General features: G+C 34.5%; 3 protein-coding genes across 3 annotated transcripts; 2 read left to right on the top strand and 1 right to left on the bottom strand.

The window, feature by feature from the left end:
* Nucleotides 1–3,517: 3,517 nt before the first annotated feature.
* On the bottom strand, nucleotides 3,518–5,912 carry LOC107492854 (probable LRR receptor-like serine/threonine-protein kinase RKF3). The gene has a single exon (XM_016113902.3). The coding sequence runs from the start codon at nucleotides 5,841–5,843 to the stop codon at nucleotides 3,837–3,839; it is 2,007 nt and encodes a 668-aa protein (XP_015969388.1). The 5' UTR covers nucleotides 5,844–5,912; the 3' UTR covers nucleotides 3,518–3,836.
* Nucleotides 5,913–8,610: 2,698 nt separating this feature from the next.
* LOC107492802 (receptor-like cytosolic serine/threonine-protein kinase RBK2) lies at nucleotides 8,611–10,875 on the top strand. Its single transcript, XM_016113857.3, has 7 exons — nucleotides 8,611–9,139; nucleotides 9,266–9,517; nucleotides 9,588–9,742; nucleotides 9,898–9,977; nucleotides 10,073–10,208; nucleotides 10,384–10,536; nucleotides 10,626–10,875. The coding sequence occupies exons 1-7, from the start codon at nucleotides 8,779–8,781 to the stop codon at nucleotides 10,731–10,733; spliced, it is 1,245 nt and encodes a 414-aa protein (XP_015969343.1). The 5' UTR covers nucleotides 8,611–8,778; the 3' UTR covers nucleotides 10,734–10,875.
* Nucleotides 10,876–14,530: 3,655 nt separating this feature from the next.
* Nucleotides 14,531–16,243, top strand: LOC107492856 (receptor-like protein 31). The gene has a single exon (XM_016113904.3). It carries the CDS (start codon nucleotides 14,745–14,747, stop codon nucleotides 15,921–15,923), a length of 1,179 nt encoding a protein of 392 aa, XP_015969390.1. The 5' UTR covers nucleotides 14,531–14,744; the 3' UTR covers nucleotides 15,924–16,243.
* The last annotated feature ends 21 nt before the right edge of the window (nucleotides 16,244–16,264 follow it).

The raw sequence follows: 16,264 nt of genomic DNA, 5'->3' as shown, positions 1-16,264 counted from the left end.
AAGGTAATTGTATTAATTCATCGAGACGCTGCAGAGCTCCTCACCCCCAACAATGGAGTTTAGAGACTCATGCCGTCAAAGTGTATAAAATTCAGATCTGAAAATGTCATGAGGTATAGAGTTAATCTCTAAAAGTTGTTTAAATAGTAAACTAGTAACCTAGGTTTACAAAAAATGAGTAAACTATGATAGATTGTGCAGAAATCCACTTATGGGGCCCACTCGGTGTGTGCTGGGGCTGAGACTTAAGCTTCTCACATGCCTGGGGCTGTTTTGGGCGTTCAACGCCAGGTTGTAACCTGTTTCTGGCGTTGAACTCCAGCTTGTAACCTGTTTCTGGCGCTGGACGCCAGGCAGCAGCATGATACTGGCGTTGAACGCCAGTTTACGTCATCTATCTTCGCGCAAAGTATGAACTATTATATATTGCTGGAAAGCCCTGGATGTCTACTTTCCAACGCCGTTGAGAGCGCGCCAATTGGACTTCTGTAGCTCCAAAAAATCTATTTCGAGTGCAGAGAGGTCAGGATCCAACAGCATCAGCAGTCCTTTTTCAGCCTAACTCAGATTTTTGCTCAGCTCCCTCAATTTTAGCCAGAAAATACCTGAAATCACAGAAAAACACACAAACTCATAGTAAAACCCAAACCGATTCATAAGCATTTAATTAGATCAGTTAAAAATTATGTTCAATTCAATGAAACATGGATAAATATACAAGCTCTAACAATATTACAATGTCAAGCAATAATATACACCCAAGGACAAGCAATATTAGAACAGTTGCAACAGTTGATTATATTACATTATATGGGTTCAGAAATATACACCCAACAAATTACGCCATATACACACAACAATCAACCATATACACCCAATAAATTACGCCATATACACCCAATAAATTACACAATATACAGTGAAAAATCAGTTAGGAGAAGAACTAGAACAAGAAGAACAGTAAAATCTAGAACCACTTAGAAGAACAGTAAAACCTAGAAGAACTTAGAAGAAGAGTAAACCCTAGAACAAGAAGAACAGTAAAAACAGTAATATGAGATTTAGAACAAGAAGAACAGTAAAACCTAGAAGAACTTAGAAGAACAGTAAAACCTAGTTCTTCGATTTCAAAATCAGAAACAAAAATGTGGAAAATCTACAAGATCAGTAAAACAGTAACTTATCTTGAATAATATTTCTTCGTTTTTTCTGGAGATTGTTGATGGAGAGTTCTATCTTTTGTTTTTGGTTTCTTCTAATTTTCGCGACGAGTTCGAACGTCTATTCAGAATTGTAATTTCTTTGGAATGTGCCTTGAAACTTGACGCTTTGCGTTTTCTTTGAAGGAGAAGAGGAAGAGTGAGTCATAATGAGCGCGTTCGCGCGTGCTATTGACGCTCCATTCTAAGGAGTGAGTGCGCGTGTATTATTTCTGAGCTGGGCCAACTTGTAAGGCTTGTAGCCTTAACTGCTTGTATGTGTAGCAAGCCCGTGTATATAGATAGAGGCTTTGCCTCTGACGATACACACGACAATAATAAAAACAAATACTTTCTCTCTCTCTTTCTTATATAAAGCACTTTTTTACTTTCTTCCTTCACATACTACTAATATAATATTAATATATCATTTTTATAGTAGTACAATAGTATTGATAAATAGTGATATTGATGTTTTTTTATTTATACTTTATTTTATTACCTCTTTCTTATTTATTTTACAACATTTTATTCTCCTATTATAATAACCAAGCATTATACATGTATGCCAAAATTAGCTACTAAAATCAGCTACTAGTATAAAATATATACTGAAATATAAATATATATTAAAAATAAATTAAATCACATATATATTTATATACAAATACATTAATAGTTAATTTTAGTGGCTGATTTTAATGTACAAATAACATTTTAAATAACCACCTAATAAAATTTTTTATCTTTGATAAAAAAAAAAACTAATAAAACCTGAGGCCTTTATCTATGTTTTTCAAGTACAAATTTCTTTGTATTATCCTAAATAAATGTTTGGTGGCCAGTGGCCACTTGAGTATATGTGTTTGTCCGTTTATTTATTTATTTGTTTGTTTTTTTTCTTATAGATAATAGTAACTAATAAATGATCATGTGTGTCCACCATGTGTGAATTTCATAAAATTTGGATTTAGATCCAATCTAACGGCTGCTGAGTTAAATTTAATTTTACCAGCTTGTCTCTTTGAAACTTGAAAGACCATAAAAAGTTAAGAGATAAAGACAAGATGCTTTATCAGCCTAGGTTACTCGAGAAAAGAACTTCAACCCTTTTATCATTATTGTGGATCCCTCATGTTTCATTTAATTAAAATTAGGATTATTAAATAGTATTTGAAAATTTATATTGCTAACAAAAATAATTTTTTTATTTACTGAATATTAAGAATAAAAAAGTATTATTTTTCTAATTATGTTTATAAAATACTATATTAAAATCTGCTCTTTAACTTTTTAAAAAAAATATATAAATATATAGTTATTTTGTCACATTTTTAAATTTGTTGAAGACTTATTTGCAAGTTACTTTTGTCAACAATATGAGTTTTTTTGCTGCTATTTTGATAAAATATACTTAAAATGATTAAGTGTTAACCATAGTTAATTCAATAATATATATTGTGAGTATGTTTTGCCTTTAAAACGAATGAAGGATACCCATAAGTTTCAAAAGCTTCACTAACCGCAGTTTCATATATTATTCAATCCTCATCCATTTGTTGGCAGCAATCATAACTAAATCCCCTTCAAGTTCAAGATCTGTTCAACACTAATTTTGGCATAAAATTCGCAGGGAAATAGAATATGGAATGAGGTCAGAGATTACTGATTCATTTGATTATTCATGGCAGCCTCTCTTTTTTTAATTATTATTAAATTCTCTTTTTTTAATTATTATTAAATGTACCCGGAGTCAAATATGCTATATTACACACCACTTAAATGTTCCAAAATGTCACCACCTCTACCTAATTTATTATCATCAGCCTGGTAAGTAAGTAGTAGTTATATTGTCTAACAAGTAACAACCAAGGCATTAATTTATAGTTGTGTTAACGACATGATCAATTATAATCCTATTATTAAATAAACAAGGGAATCAGCATACTTTTTCTGATAATGGAGTTCCTAACTCATACCCCTGCCAGCACTTCTTTTATGGCTAATAATGGAATTCTTTTTTACGAATAAAATAAAGATCACTTACCAAATTATGAACAACTAGAATAATCCAACCAAGCATCATAATAGCACTTATTTAGTTGCACCCTATCTGATTATTAACTTTCCTATTTCCTCTGATATCCTTTCTGCTGGAGTAAGTTCATTACTTTGTAACATAGGATAAAAAGACTTCTTGAACCATATGCTATCCTTTAAGGAACTACTAAGGTGATCCACAGTTACAGTAGAAATTAATATACTAGCTTTAACTTAGCTTTGACCTAAATTTAGAACATGCTTGCTCAAATTGTACATTGTAAGTTTAAGAATTTTCTAGTGTGTATTATTAGTTCTAAAGGATCAATTTGAGTAACTGACAGCAAAATCAGCAACAAAAGTTGATCATACTCAATTGCCATCACTCCCAACTCTAAGAAAGAATCAAAATTTTGTACAACCTCAATATTTTACTTTACAAACAGAAATCGTGCTTAAACAATCATAAAATACAAAATCAAAATGTACAAAGAAATCATGCTGAGACTAAGCTAGTTCAAGATAATCAAATGATTTTTTCTTGTCCAAAGTTCTAAATTACCAGTATAAGTAGATGATTGAACAACTTCCCTGCCCTCAATCCACGCTCATGGTCCCGGACTCAGAGTTTCCCTCTTCTCCTTCCTTAAGCTCTTCTTGCTTATTAGGATCCGAAAGGTGTTTACTCTGCATTGTGAATGCCTGATAACCGGTTGGACTACAAAGCTGCCCTGAGTTGCTTAGAGCAGATTTCTCAATATCAATCCTCCCAGCAGTAAAAGGTATTGGCCTTTCCATAACCGAAGGCACAGACTCATCGGTCTCCAGCATCTTAACAACCTGGTCCATTGTAGGCCTAGCATACAACTGAGGATGTGAGCACAGCACAGCAACCAACACATACTTCTCAAGAACCTCCGGCGCACCCTGTTCCGGCATTCCATCTTCAATAACATCCAATGATTTACCTTCCCTAACCAATGACCAGGCCAAGTCAGTCAGTGCATTTGGCTGTCCGTCGCTGTCCGTCTCCAGAGCCTTCCTCCCACTCAACAATTCAAGAAGCACGACACCATAGCTGAAAACATCACTCCTCTCTGTCAATTGCCCATAGAGGGCATACTCAGGAGCAACATACCCCATGGTACCGGCAACTCTAGTACTCATATGTGTCATTCCCTCCGGATTGAACTTTGCCAACCCGAAATCTGCGACCTTGGCCTCAAATTTCTCATCAAGAAGAATATTGCTAGCCTTAATGTCCCTGTGAATGATTGACGGCTGCGCACCGTAATGCAGATAAGCCAAACCCCTAGCAGTTCCGAGAGCTATCTTCTGCCGAAGGGGCCAACTCAATTTCTTCCCTCTTGACCCAAACAAGTGATCATAGAGACTCCCATTTTCCATCAAATCAGTCACAATAATCCTCTGATGACCCTCTAAATTAGTTGTGGCCGTACAATAGCCTCTCAAAGCAACAAGATTGACATGCCTAACGCTGGCAATGACCTCAACCTCATGAGTGAAGCTGGCATCACCTGCAACAGAACAATTCTTGAACCTCTTCATAGCAACCTGAGATCCATCGTTCAACAAACCCTTGTAAACGTTGCCATAACCGCCACTCCCAATTATGTTATCCCTTGAGAAATTCCTGGTGGCTCTCTTGATTTCATCGAAGCTGAACCTAATCAAGGTAGTGCTCTGGTTCATGGAGTCCAATCCAGAAGAACTCAAACCAATCTGATCCATGCCAACACCACCTTTCTTCGTAATCTCGTTCCTCTTCTTCTTCCACCTCAAGTAACCGCAGAACCCACCAAACAAAACCAACCCCAAAACAAAGAAAACAGCAACAACAACACCAATAAGAACCTTCTTACCGTTGTTGCTTTTCCCGGAGGAAGAGAAATCAAGGCCGAACAAGCACTTAGCGGTGCCGGTATCAGTAGGGTCAGCAAGATAAGCAGCGTAGATAGAAGTGTAGGACCTGCAATCGGAGACGTTGCCGACGGTGGAGCCGTTCAAGTAGGACTGCAAGTTGGACAAGCTGGTGGTGCAGCTGGCGCAGGGTGCGTTGTTATCCAAAGACTGGTTGCAGCTACTTTTAACGCTTTGGATGGTTGCGGCGGGGACGACGGACTCGAATTGTTGGAGGGTGGTGATGTTCATGCAGCCATAGGAGATCCAGGAGGTTTGGAGGCCGCAGCGCGAGCGAACGTCGAAATTGGGTTCGTATTTGGTGATGTAGGATTGAAAGGTGGACCAGCATGAGGCGGAGGAGTTTAACGGCGGAACGAAGCGGGATTGGCGGCGGAGGTAGTCGGCTTGGAGGAGGTGGAGGGTTTGGAGGACGTTGTGACACGTTGAGGATGAGTCGAAGGATGGTTCGGAGCCGCCGCCTAGGGTGGTGAGGAGGGTGGTGTTGAGTGGGCAGGTTACGTTGTCGTTTTGGGAGAGCGATGGCGGCGGGAGGAGGAAGAGAAAGAAGAGGAAGATGAAGAGCGACATTGGAGGTGCCTGGTAGGTGTTTGATAATTTGCCAAGAAGAAGAAAAGAAAGAGAATAAGTGGGTCTGTGATTTGAGTAATATATCATCGTCATTCATCACATCATTCTTCTTTCTTTCTCTCTCTGAGACTCTCAACGGTCAACACTCGACAGCCAGCCACCGTTTACCTTTCCTTTCATTCTTACTAATTACGATTATATAATAAATTAATAATAACAAGTTCGTTACTAGCTCAGCAAATTTAAGATTCTTTAGTGACATTTTTCTTGCATTAGTAATATATATACTGCAGTTTAATTTTGACTTGAAAAAGTTTACTAGATATATACATCGTGTGAATGTATACTTTTATTATTATATTTAAAAAGAAAAGATGAGTTCTTCTAAACCATCTCTTAGTTATCTTCTTCTAAATTTTTATTATTATTAACGCGATGTAAGACTGAAGGGGATGAATATTTGATTTTGCTAAGGAACGAGAACAAAATGTGAGGTTAGTTAGTTTATACCGATAAAAATATAAAAATATTATTTATACATTAAAATTAATCATTAATATATTTTTATATAAATATAAATATAATTTAATTTATTTTTAATATATATTTTATATTAATAATTAATTTTAATAATTTCATAATTTTATATATTTTATATTTAAAATTATATATTTATTCTAATAATAATTAATAAATATTAAATAAAATTATTGAAATTGATTTTTTATTACTTTTTAAATATTTCAGTTACGGAACATTATTGAATATTGAGTACTGCTAGTTGGTAGTTCTATCCTTAAATTATTTTTATAATCATAATGACCACTCCACTGGTAATTAGTTATGCATAGATTTCCTTATTACTGTTAATTGTGTGATAATTAGTTCCTTGTCTTGTCGTGACGTGACAACAGATTCAAAGATGCGAGACCTTTAGGCCTTTGGGGTCAGAAAAATTAGGACTATAATAATTTTTCGGTGAAGACTATAATAAATTACTAGTCAAAGATCGCACACTAGTACTTATTGGGCCCAATGAAGATTTCATCCCAATGCTCCGCAAGGCCCAACTACCTTAGCTTCCAGCCACTTCCAAAATTGACAATGGAACAAGACAATCTATTAGGATTAAAAAAATAATACCTCCAACATTAATGATTAGGATTATATTTTTTATTTTTAAAATTTATTAAAAGTTTTAAAATTATTTTTAAATTTTATTTTATTTTAATTTTGTTCTAGAAAACTTTTATTTATATCAAATGTATTTTTAATAGTTAAATTTTAAAAAAATTTATGATTATTTCAATAATAATACATAACAACTAAAAACTGATAATAGAATTATATATCTTATTTGTTTGTGTTGAAAATTGTTTTTGTGAATTTGTTATTGAATTTGCGGAATTCGGAGATCATGTACACAACGGCTCAGGGGGAATGAATGAATGAAAAAAAAAATGTAATAAAATTCTCATCATAAAAACTAAATTGAAAAGAATAAACCTCAAAACAGGTGTTTCAACTTCCAAGTCTCACCCATAACAATAATCACATGGTGTGCTGAGCACACACGTAACAATAGACGAATGATAGATATAAGATCTAGTGAAATTAAAGATAGAATCTCAAAAGAAATATGAAATATGCATGAGTATGACGTAACTTAAAAGAAAATATACACGCAAATCTTGAAATAAATATACTGCGTACTTGCGTAGCTTGTTGGTTTGTTTGTGGTGGCTCTAACTTTTGACACGGCATTTGATATTCATAAGACAGAGTTGTGAATAACAATGGTTAGAAAATAATTAGAATTAATTTAGATGAATTAATATCATTTATATTTATATAAAATATCTGTATATTAATGATAAGATTGTATGTTTTTATTACTTTAATTCTTTTAACATCTATATATACTTATATATTGTATCTTTGGTGACACACTCAATAATATGTCATTTTTTTTTTCGATTTAGTCTTTTACTTCTAATATTAATTAATCCCAAAAAAAAAACGAAATTTTCTTTACAAAATACAATATTCATTTTTCTTAGTTTACCACGGTATTTTTCAATCTTATAGGTAAAAGACCAATCTTATAATTTATATTTATTTTATTTTATTATTTTTGAGCCATCTATGAATATTGTTTTGTATAAGTACAGGGTATAGTGATTTTTAATTAAATGTAATCCGTCCCGGATGTAGTGATTTAGGTGGGATTTGATGTTGGCCAAAAACCGTTACAAGATGTAGTTGACAAAATTCTGCTGACCAAAAACTTTGAATGGCTATAGCGGTTTCTGAAAGTTATTTATCCATAAATCGCTACTGTGTACCACCGTTTATGCAAGACAGTATTCCTTCTCATTCGTGGTTTTTGCTCAGCAATTTTTTTTTAGAGGGTGTAACGGTTTTTGCCCAACACAAAATTTCACGTAAAAAATTAAGGTTAGATTGAAAATCTCTACACCATGTAGCGGTTTCTATAGATATAGAAAAGTTGCAATTTTGTCTGTGATATTAAAAAATTATAATTTGATAAATTTAATCTCCAAATAATTTATATACCTAACTTGCCCTGAATAATAGATAAATCATGAATATAATAGTATTAGTGTGTAAGCTTGCGGTTTTCTTGTTTTGTACGTCTAGCGATGATTAATGTATAATCCACAATTATGGGTATACAATAACAAGATAGCAATCTTATACATGTGACATTATATTATTGGCATATCACCAAACTCTTCCCTTTTGCAATCATATTTTGCAAACTTGAAAGCAACATATGGTAAAAAGGGCAGTGATGGCTACTTGTTTGTTTGTTGAAGTGCGTCTCTGTTCACTGTTTCTTGGTCTCATTGTCCCTCTCTGTTACATGTCCCCAATACATACAAAAAGATACAACCATATAATGTTTTAACTTTGAAATGTTATTTAATCTTCTCTGCCATTATAGCTACCTAACTTCTTTTATTCTCAACTTTGTATCATTGAATAGCACCTGTTCTGAAAGATAATGAAGGACTTGTTAGTGGATTCCCCAGTTTGTGTTCTTGAGGATTTCCTAAGGACCTCAGAATCAGAATCAAGCACTTATTCTTCCAAAGAGCACACTTTGGATTCTGAGTCTCATCAAGATAAGCCTAAACATGTTTCTAAGTGGCACACTTTTGTGCAATTGCTGAGAAGCAAGTCAAAGAAGCCTTTGGCCACATTGCATCCTCTTAGTGTTCTCAAGCTCTCAAGAAGAATGAGTGGTAGCATGAGGGAGACTTCACATGCTACCATGGATTCTCATTCCTCATTATTGCATACTTCACCCTGGAAGATCTTCACTCACCGTGACTTACAAATTGCTACTAAATATTTCAGCCAAGGTATGCATTATGCAACTTGCTTTGCATTTAAACTTCTGCTTATACCAATGTTTAGTAATTGTTTCAGAATAGAAATGTATCTCTTTTTCTTAGAATTTATAGTAATTGTATATTGTTTTTGTGCAGAGAATTTGATTGGGAAGGGTGGTTATGCTGAGGTTTACAAAGGGTGTTTGCCAAATCATCAGTTAGTAGCAGTTAAAAGACTAACAAGAGGAACAGCTGATGAAACTATAGGCGACTTCTTATCAGAACTTGGAATCATGGCGCATGTAAGCCACACCAACACTGCTAAATTGGTTGGTTATGGTGTGGAAGGTGGAATGCATCTGGTTCTTGAATTGTCTGAAAAAGGAAGCCTAGCTTCAGTTCTTTATGGTAATGCAGGATTAATTGTTTAACCTTTTCAAAATTTTCATGTGTTGTAATTTCTTGTGATTGTTATTAGGGTCCAAGGAGAAGCTTCCCTGGTCTATTAGGCAGAGAATTGCATTAGGAACAGCAGAGGGAATATTGTATCTTCATGAAGGTTGTCAAAGAAGAATTATCCATAGAGATATAAAAGCTGCAAATATCTTACTCACTGATGACTTTGAGCCTCAGGTATATACACTATACAGCTATATCTTACTTTGGATTCTGTGATTCTAAAGGCACTAAAGACAAATATTCATTTTGGAAGATTCCTGGTTTTTGTAGCTATGAAATTATGAAACTTGTCTCTTCATGTATTTGAATTTTATGTTTTTGTTTCACAGATTTGTGATTTTGGGCTGGCAAAATGGCTACCAGAGAATTGGACTCACCACAGTGTTACAAGATTTGAAGGAACATTTGGGTTTGTAACATTAAGAAATAAATAAATTAATCCTCTATAATCTATATTTAAACAATTTTGGTAACCTCATAGTAACTTAGAAATGGGTAACACAGATATCTTGCTCCAGAATACTTACTCCATGGCATAGTGGACGAGAAAACAGATGTATTTGCCTTTGGTGTTGTGCTATTAGAATTAGTAACTGGCCGGAGAGCGCTTGATTACTCGCAACAAAGTCTTGTCCTATGGGTATGTATGCAACTTTTTACGTGAAGATGACAGTCGAGAATCATTGAATAGTCTGATATTGATATCTCTAGCTAAACTGGTTAACATAACACATGTTTACATCTTAACTATTATCTTCGCATAAAAAGTATCTTTATTTGAGTAACCACCTATAATAATGGATGGTTTTTTATAGGCAAAACCTTTGCTGAAGAAGAATAAAATTAGGGAGCTGATTGATCCTTCACTAGGAGGTGATGACTTTGATTATAGGCAGATTAATGTTATGCTCTTGGCAGCTTCTTTATGCATACAACAATCTTCAATTCGTCGTCCCTCTATGAGACAGGCACGTTGGTTCATTCTCTACTTTTTTAATTTCATCTTCAGATTTATTTGAAGTTTTGAACTCTATATATATTGATATGTTGGGTGCAGATTGTGCAGCTTCTGAAAGGGAATCTTAGCTGCATCAAGTTTGCAAAGAAATCTCGAGTTCCATTCTTCACAAGAGTCTTTCAAGACGAGTTTCTTGACTCTGATTAGTTCAAATCAGAGGAAGCACTGAGAAGGAATTGTGATTATTGTGCATTAACAGTTAACACCATATATAAATGATACACATGCTAGATTTTTGTTACTAGATAATCAAATACTTCATTTTTTTTTTATATCTGTTTAGAACTCTAGATATATCAAGCTGCTCCTATTTATTTATTTTAGTATTGTCTGGTTGTAAAATTTAAAAAAGTAATATTGACAAGGTCTAGGAAAAAATAATCTTTTGTTTCAGGTTATTTCTTAAATCGTTTTTTATTGAAGAGTGTTGTCTTTTTTATTAATTAAAAAATATTTACTCTTTATTTATTGTATTTTATATCAACAGTTTTAATTTAGAATTTAAAATTTAATGTGTAAAATTTATGATATAGAATTTAGATTCAGAGTTTAAATTTAAAATTTATAATTTATAATTTATAGTTTAAAATCTGAGATTTAAGTTTTAAAATTTAGAGGGTTGTATTTTTTTTTTAAGTGCATTAGCATTTTTTTATGGAGAAGTTTAGGGTCAGCAGATTTGTTAAAAGCCTTTTTTTTGGTAAATTAAAGGGGCTTAAGCCCAAAAAAAAACAAAAACAAAACTTAAAAACCAAAAGACCAAAACAGCAAAGAAAGTCTTATTAAAAGTCTTATTAAATATATATGGACTTGGACCCTATCGCCCAAACTATTTAAGAACCGAAATATCTTAAACTAGCCCAATAGTACAAAAATATTTGTTCAGTCCAAAATAAATTCAGTTTTTCTCATGGGTCTCAATTTTTCTTTATGGACCAACTTTGCTCTCATTTCTTTTCTACCCTATCCAAAAAACAAATCAAAAACGTTTTTTTATATATCTTCTTTTTTTTTGGTCAGGAAGTTCTTTTTTTATAACGAGTTTCGGTCTGTAATGAGCAAGTGGGACGTGGAAGATAATAATAGTGTTGGGTGTCATGGTTGTATCGAATTGAAGCACCCATGAATGCCTTAGTTTTGTTTGGTCGCCACCACATATCCATATTTCTTAAATGAACTGATGGAATTGTGGGCCCAAGACATGCAAAATATGTATTTGGTTGGAGAAATGGAATGTCTTCGTCAAATATATTTAATTTCTTTAGAAAATAAATTTTGTTGAAGTGAAAAAGATGAATATGATTCAGACAATGGGTGAAATGGTTAAAGAAAAAGGCTTAAAAATGTTGTAGAAAAGACATTATAAATCATGGTAGGAGTAGTAGAAGAAGATACCATGCTATATACATAGAGACAATAGAGTAGTTGATGAAATAGACAGCACAAAAGAAATCATTAAATAACAGTGCCATCAATCATAACAGGAACATAAAATAATCTTCCACCTTAAAGTCGTGGTATGGAAGTTCATAGGACGAATTTAAAAAGGTGGGTGTTTTGAGTTAGTAATTAGTCTTCACACATGCCCCTTTAGCTGGGGGGCCATTTGTTTAATGTTTAGACTTGTTACTGCTTCTGAATTGATGAGAGGTGTTGTTTTCAAAGGAAAGAAGATATGAATACTCTGCTACGGTTGTTTTGCATGTATATACACAACCAAACCAAACAACCGTATATAAATAAATAAATAATATGCTTATTGTTATATAACTCTATAAGGACATGTCCTTTTCTATGCTCTGATTCTTCATATATCCCATATGCAGCAATAATGGAAGAATTATCATAACAAATAATCAGTGACCTTATTGAAAATTAAGTAATACAATTTTGAAAATGTTTTGGGTTTGGTAAAAAGAGAGAGGTTAACAAACTAACTTCTTGTTGACGTAATAGACTGCTGTTGAAAAAATGATTTTCACTGTGCAGAGTGCAGAGTATAGAGTATAAGAGTGGCAATAAGCTAATAATAACAATCATTTAGGCTTCTTTTGCAATATATATATATATATATATATATAAAGAATTTAGGATTAAAATTTAGAATAAAAGAATAATTTTAATAAAATTGATTGACATTAGCTAAAATAAATTAATTATCTAATCAGACTCTACAATCCAAATTTTGTTAATTAGGTATTTTTACCGTTAGTTTAGTTCTTAATTAAGCATGACATTATGGTTATATTTGTTTATAGAAATAGGAGGAAACAGAGATGTAGAAACAAAATCGTATTTGACAGATGAGATACAATCAGAAATAATTATATTTTTCTTTAAAAATTTTTAAATGCAAAAAAATGAGAATAAATTTAACTTTTATAATTTATTCTAATTTATCACTAAACAAAATATATGAATGATAATTTTTGTGTTTTGTCTAAATTTTATATCTTGTTCTCAATGTCTTGTTTTGCCTTATTCTAAGCCTATAAAAAAGGAAATGATGGAAGAATACCTTATCCAAGGTGATGGTATCGTATTGCAGTCCTATTATTGTTCCTTTTACTGCAAGCCTTTTGAGTTTTGACCCTGGCCATACGCAAGAAAAAGAAATTGACCCCCCACGAAAAGAAAGATAATTTCATTTTCCTATATATTATATATGTTGACTTGTAATCTTCGTCTACTCCTTAATTAATCCACATATTAAATTTAAGTAATTGGTGAAACATAATTTGAATTGCTAAAGAAGCCATGTGGATATGGCTATGCATAATCTACCCCTGACATACACATAGCTTGTGTCCCAAACCACTTTCCTCCTTTGTAATTTTCTGGTGTCTCATTCAAAAGCTTCTATGTTTGTTCCTTTCCCAAGAAGGAATAAAAAGTGTAGTGTAATTGATGGTCCTAAAGGATTATCTTATTTTAATTTGTTTCTATTTTGACACGGTATGTGGTACATGAATATGATAGGCAATCAAAAATATATGCAGTTGTAGTGTGTTCCAAGTTAGACATAATGGAGGCCTAAAGTGAAAGCTATGTATCCCTAGCCAGTAGCCAGGTATAGTAATAATAGAAATCATGCAATGCTAGCACCCCAATTCATTCACTGACAACTCTTCAATTTATTAACTCAAAAGAAAAAAATTCTTTAGAGCAGCAAAATTCTTATATATAATTATATTTGAGATGTTATTATTTGACATTCAAATAAAGTCATTAAAGTGAGTCTGTCTTACTGAAATTATATTAAAATGCTGTTTTGGAAATGACATTAAGTTTAATTGTAGGTATTGATAGATAAAGTCATTTAGTTGAAGAATACCAAAGTAAATAGATACTGAGAGTCAAGATCTGGAAAATTGTAGGTATTAGTAAAGTTTAATTGTAAAAGTATAAAAAATGAGTGAAATAAAAGTAAAGACAAAAAAAAGACAGCTAAGAAGAAGAGTGCAGAACACAAGAAGCATGTGAAGATGGCTAAGTTGACCACCTTCAAGCATGGAAGTGGAACCCAACACCCAGGTGGCTTAAACTGAATCCCCGTGCAGTCCACCTCTTTTTTCTTTGACCAATTACATCAACAATGGTTCAACCACAACAACGTATACATGGTGTCACATGCATACAAAAATACTTAAGCCTTATAACGGGCTTCATGTTTGCGCATCTTGCTATAACAGCAAATAATAATAGTACTTTTGTACACGTAAAACGTACAGTAGAGCTAGGTGGAGGTGTGAGGTGTCAGGTACGGAAGCCACGTAGGCTCGGACAACCGTTTGTTACGATCCTGAATACGATTAAAATAAGAATAAACAAGTAAATTAGTAATATACTAATATTACTGATTCCCATACTGGATTTGTATTGTAGCTAATACAAGTGAGTGAGAGGAGATATTCTTGTGTGAGATTGAAAAAATAAAGAGGTGATTAACATTGTGGATTGATTGAGCAAGGAGATATTCTTGCTTCTCCTCCAAGCCTACACATTCTCCGCCATATTTAAGACCTTCACACCCCAAAAACCGATCCTCTTCTTTCTCTCATTCACGGAATACCCAACTTTTTCCAGCTCAAAAGAATTCATTACTCTATCTCTCTTCTCTCTATAAAACCCAACACCTTCACATTTTCACTATACACAATGGCATCGCCCTTCATCTTCCTAATTTTCTTCTTCATATTCAGAGTGCATCATGCTATATTGGATCCCAATGATTTCTTGGCTCTTCAATCTATTCGTAAATCGCTTCACGATGTTCCCGGCTCTAACTTCTTTTCTTCTTGGGACTTCACCTCTGATCCATGCACATTCTCCGGCGTCTTCTGCCATGCCGATAGAGTCGTTGCTCTAAACCTTGGCGATCCCCGCGCCGGCTCCCCCGGCCTCACCGGAAAACTTGACCCCGCACTCTCAAAGCTCTCCGCTCTCGCTGAATTAACAGTCGTCCCCGGCCGAATCTACGGCCATCTCCCGCCCTCTCTCTCTGCACTTACCAATCTCCGATTCCTTGGCATTAGTCGTAATTTCGTCTCCGGCGACATTCCGGCAGGTTTAGGCAACCTTCGCAGCCTCAGAACTCTCGATCTCAGCTACAACCAGCTCTCCGGAACAATCCCCCCGGCGATTGGAAACCTCCCGGAGCTCGTCAACGTCGTCCTCTGCCATAACCGTCTCACCGGTTCGGTTCCCAAATTCTCATCTCAAACGCTAACCCGGCTCGATCTGAAACATAACACTCTCTCCGGTTCGATCGAACCGGATTCCCTCCCACCCTCACTCCACTACCTCTCCCTCTCGTGGAATTGGTTCACTGGACCGGTAGACCGGTTACTAAGCAGGCTCAACCAGCTAAACTACCTCGACCTAAGCCTGAACCGGTTCACCGGTTCAATTCCAGCTCAACTCTTTACGTACCCCCTAACAAACCTCCAGCTCGAGAGGAACCAGTTCTCGGGTCCGGTCCAACCGTTCAACGACGTTTCGATCCAGACCGTTGATCTTAGCTATAACAGATTCTCCGGTGAGATATCGCCCATGCTGGCGAACGTGCAGTATCTTTACCTGAACAACAACGGGTTTTCCGGGCAGGTCCCTGCCAGCTTCGTTGACCGGTTGCTGGCGGCGAGTATAGAGATTCTTTATCTTCAGCATAATTACCTGACCGGAATAGCGATAAGTCCCACGGCGGAGATTCCGGTGAGCAGCTCGCTTTGCGTTCAGTATAACTGTATGGTGCCGCCGGTGCAGACGGGGTGTCCGGTGAGGTCCGGGACGCAGAAGATTCGGCCTGCTGAGGAGTGCAATCAATGGAGGGGATGATGATTTTTTGAGTAAAAAGAATCATATAATATAATAATAATATTAATATGATATAGAATTTATTATATGATATATATTATTATCGTTCATAATACATTCAACTAATAGGGAATGTTGAAGCTTTTGAAATGAAAATTGATCGTATAGGCTCTCAGTTTTTGTTTAATCTCTCCCCTTTTTTCTTTTTTTTTTTTCAAATTAGCATTTTTTATTCGTTATTGATGAGGATGAATAAGGTGAGCAGTGTGAAACTGTGAATAGTCGAGGTTCTATATTACAACAATGTTCTATATATTACTCATATTGTAATATGAATAAGAAAGGACCAAAATTTGATTATT

Source organism: Arachis duranensis, chromosome 6 (assembly GCF_000817695.3).
Source record: "Arachis duranensis cultivar V14167 chromosome 6, aradu.V14167.gnm2.J7QH, whole genome shotgun sequence".
Classification (NCBI taxonomy): Eukaryota; Viridiplantae; Streptophyta; class Magnoliopsida; order Fabales; family Fabaceae; genus Arachis; species Arachis duranensis.
Note: the sequence above shows the minus strand (reverse complement) of the source record. Positions and strands in the feature narration are given on the sequence as shown.

What these genes read in the sequence shown, in the direction of transcription:
- LOC107492854 (XM_016113902.3), bottom strand. Translation starts at nt 5,843, where the DNA reads ATGACGATGATATATTACTCAAATCACAGACCCACTTATTCTCTTTCT.
- LOC107492802 (XM_016113857.3), top strand. Translation starts at nt 8,779, where the DNA reads ATGAAGGACTTGTTAGTGGATTCCCCAGTTTGTGTTCTTGAGGATTTC. An exon ending in CTGATGACTTTGAGCCTCAG is followed by an intron (nt 9,743 to 9,897) that starts GTATATACACTA and finishes TTTGTTTCACAG; the next exon opens with ATTTGTGATTTTGGGCTGGC. An exon ending in GTCGTCCCTCTATGAGACAG is followed by an intron (nt 10,537 to 10,625) that starts GCACGTTGGTTC and finishes TGTTGGGTGCAG; the next exon opens with ATTGTGCAGCTTCTGAAAGG.
- LOC107492856 (XM_016113904.3), top strand. Translation starts at nt 14,745, where the DNA reads ATGGCATCGCCCTTCATCTTCCTAATTTTCTTCTTCATATTCAGAGTG.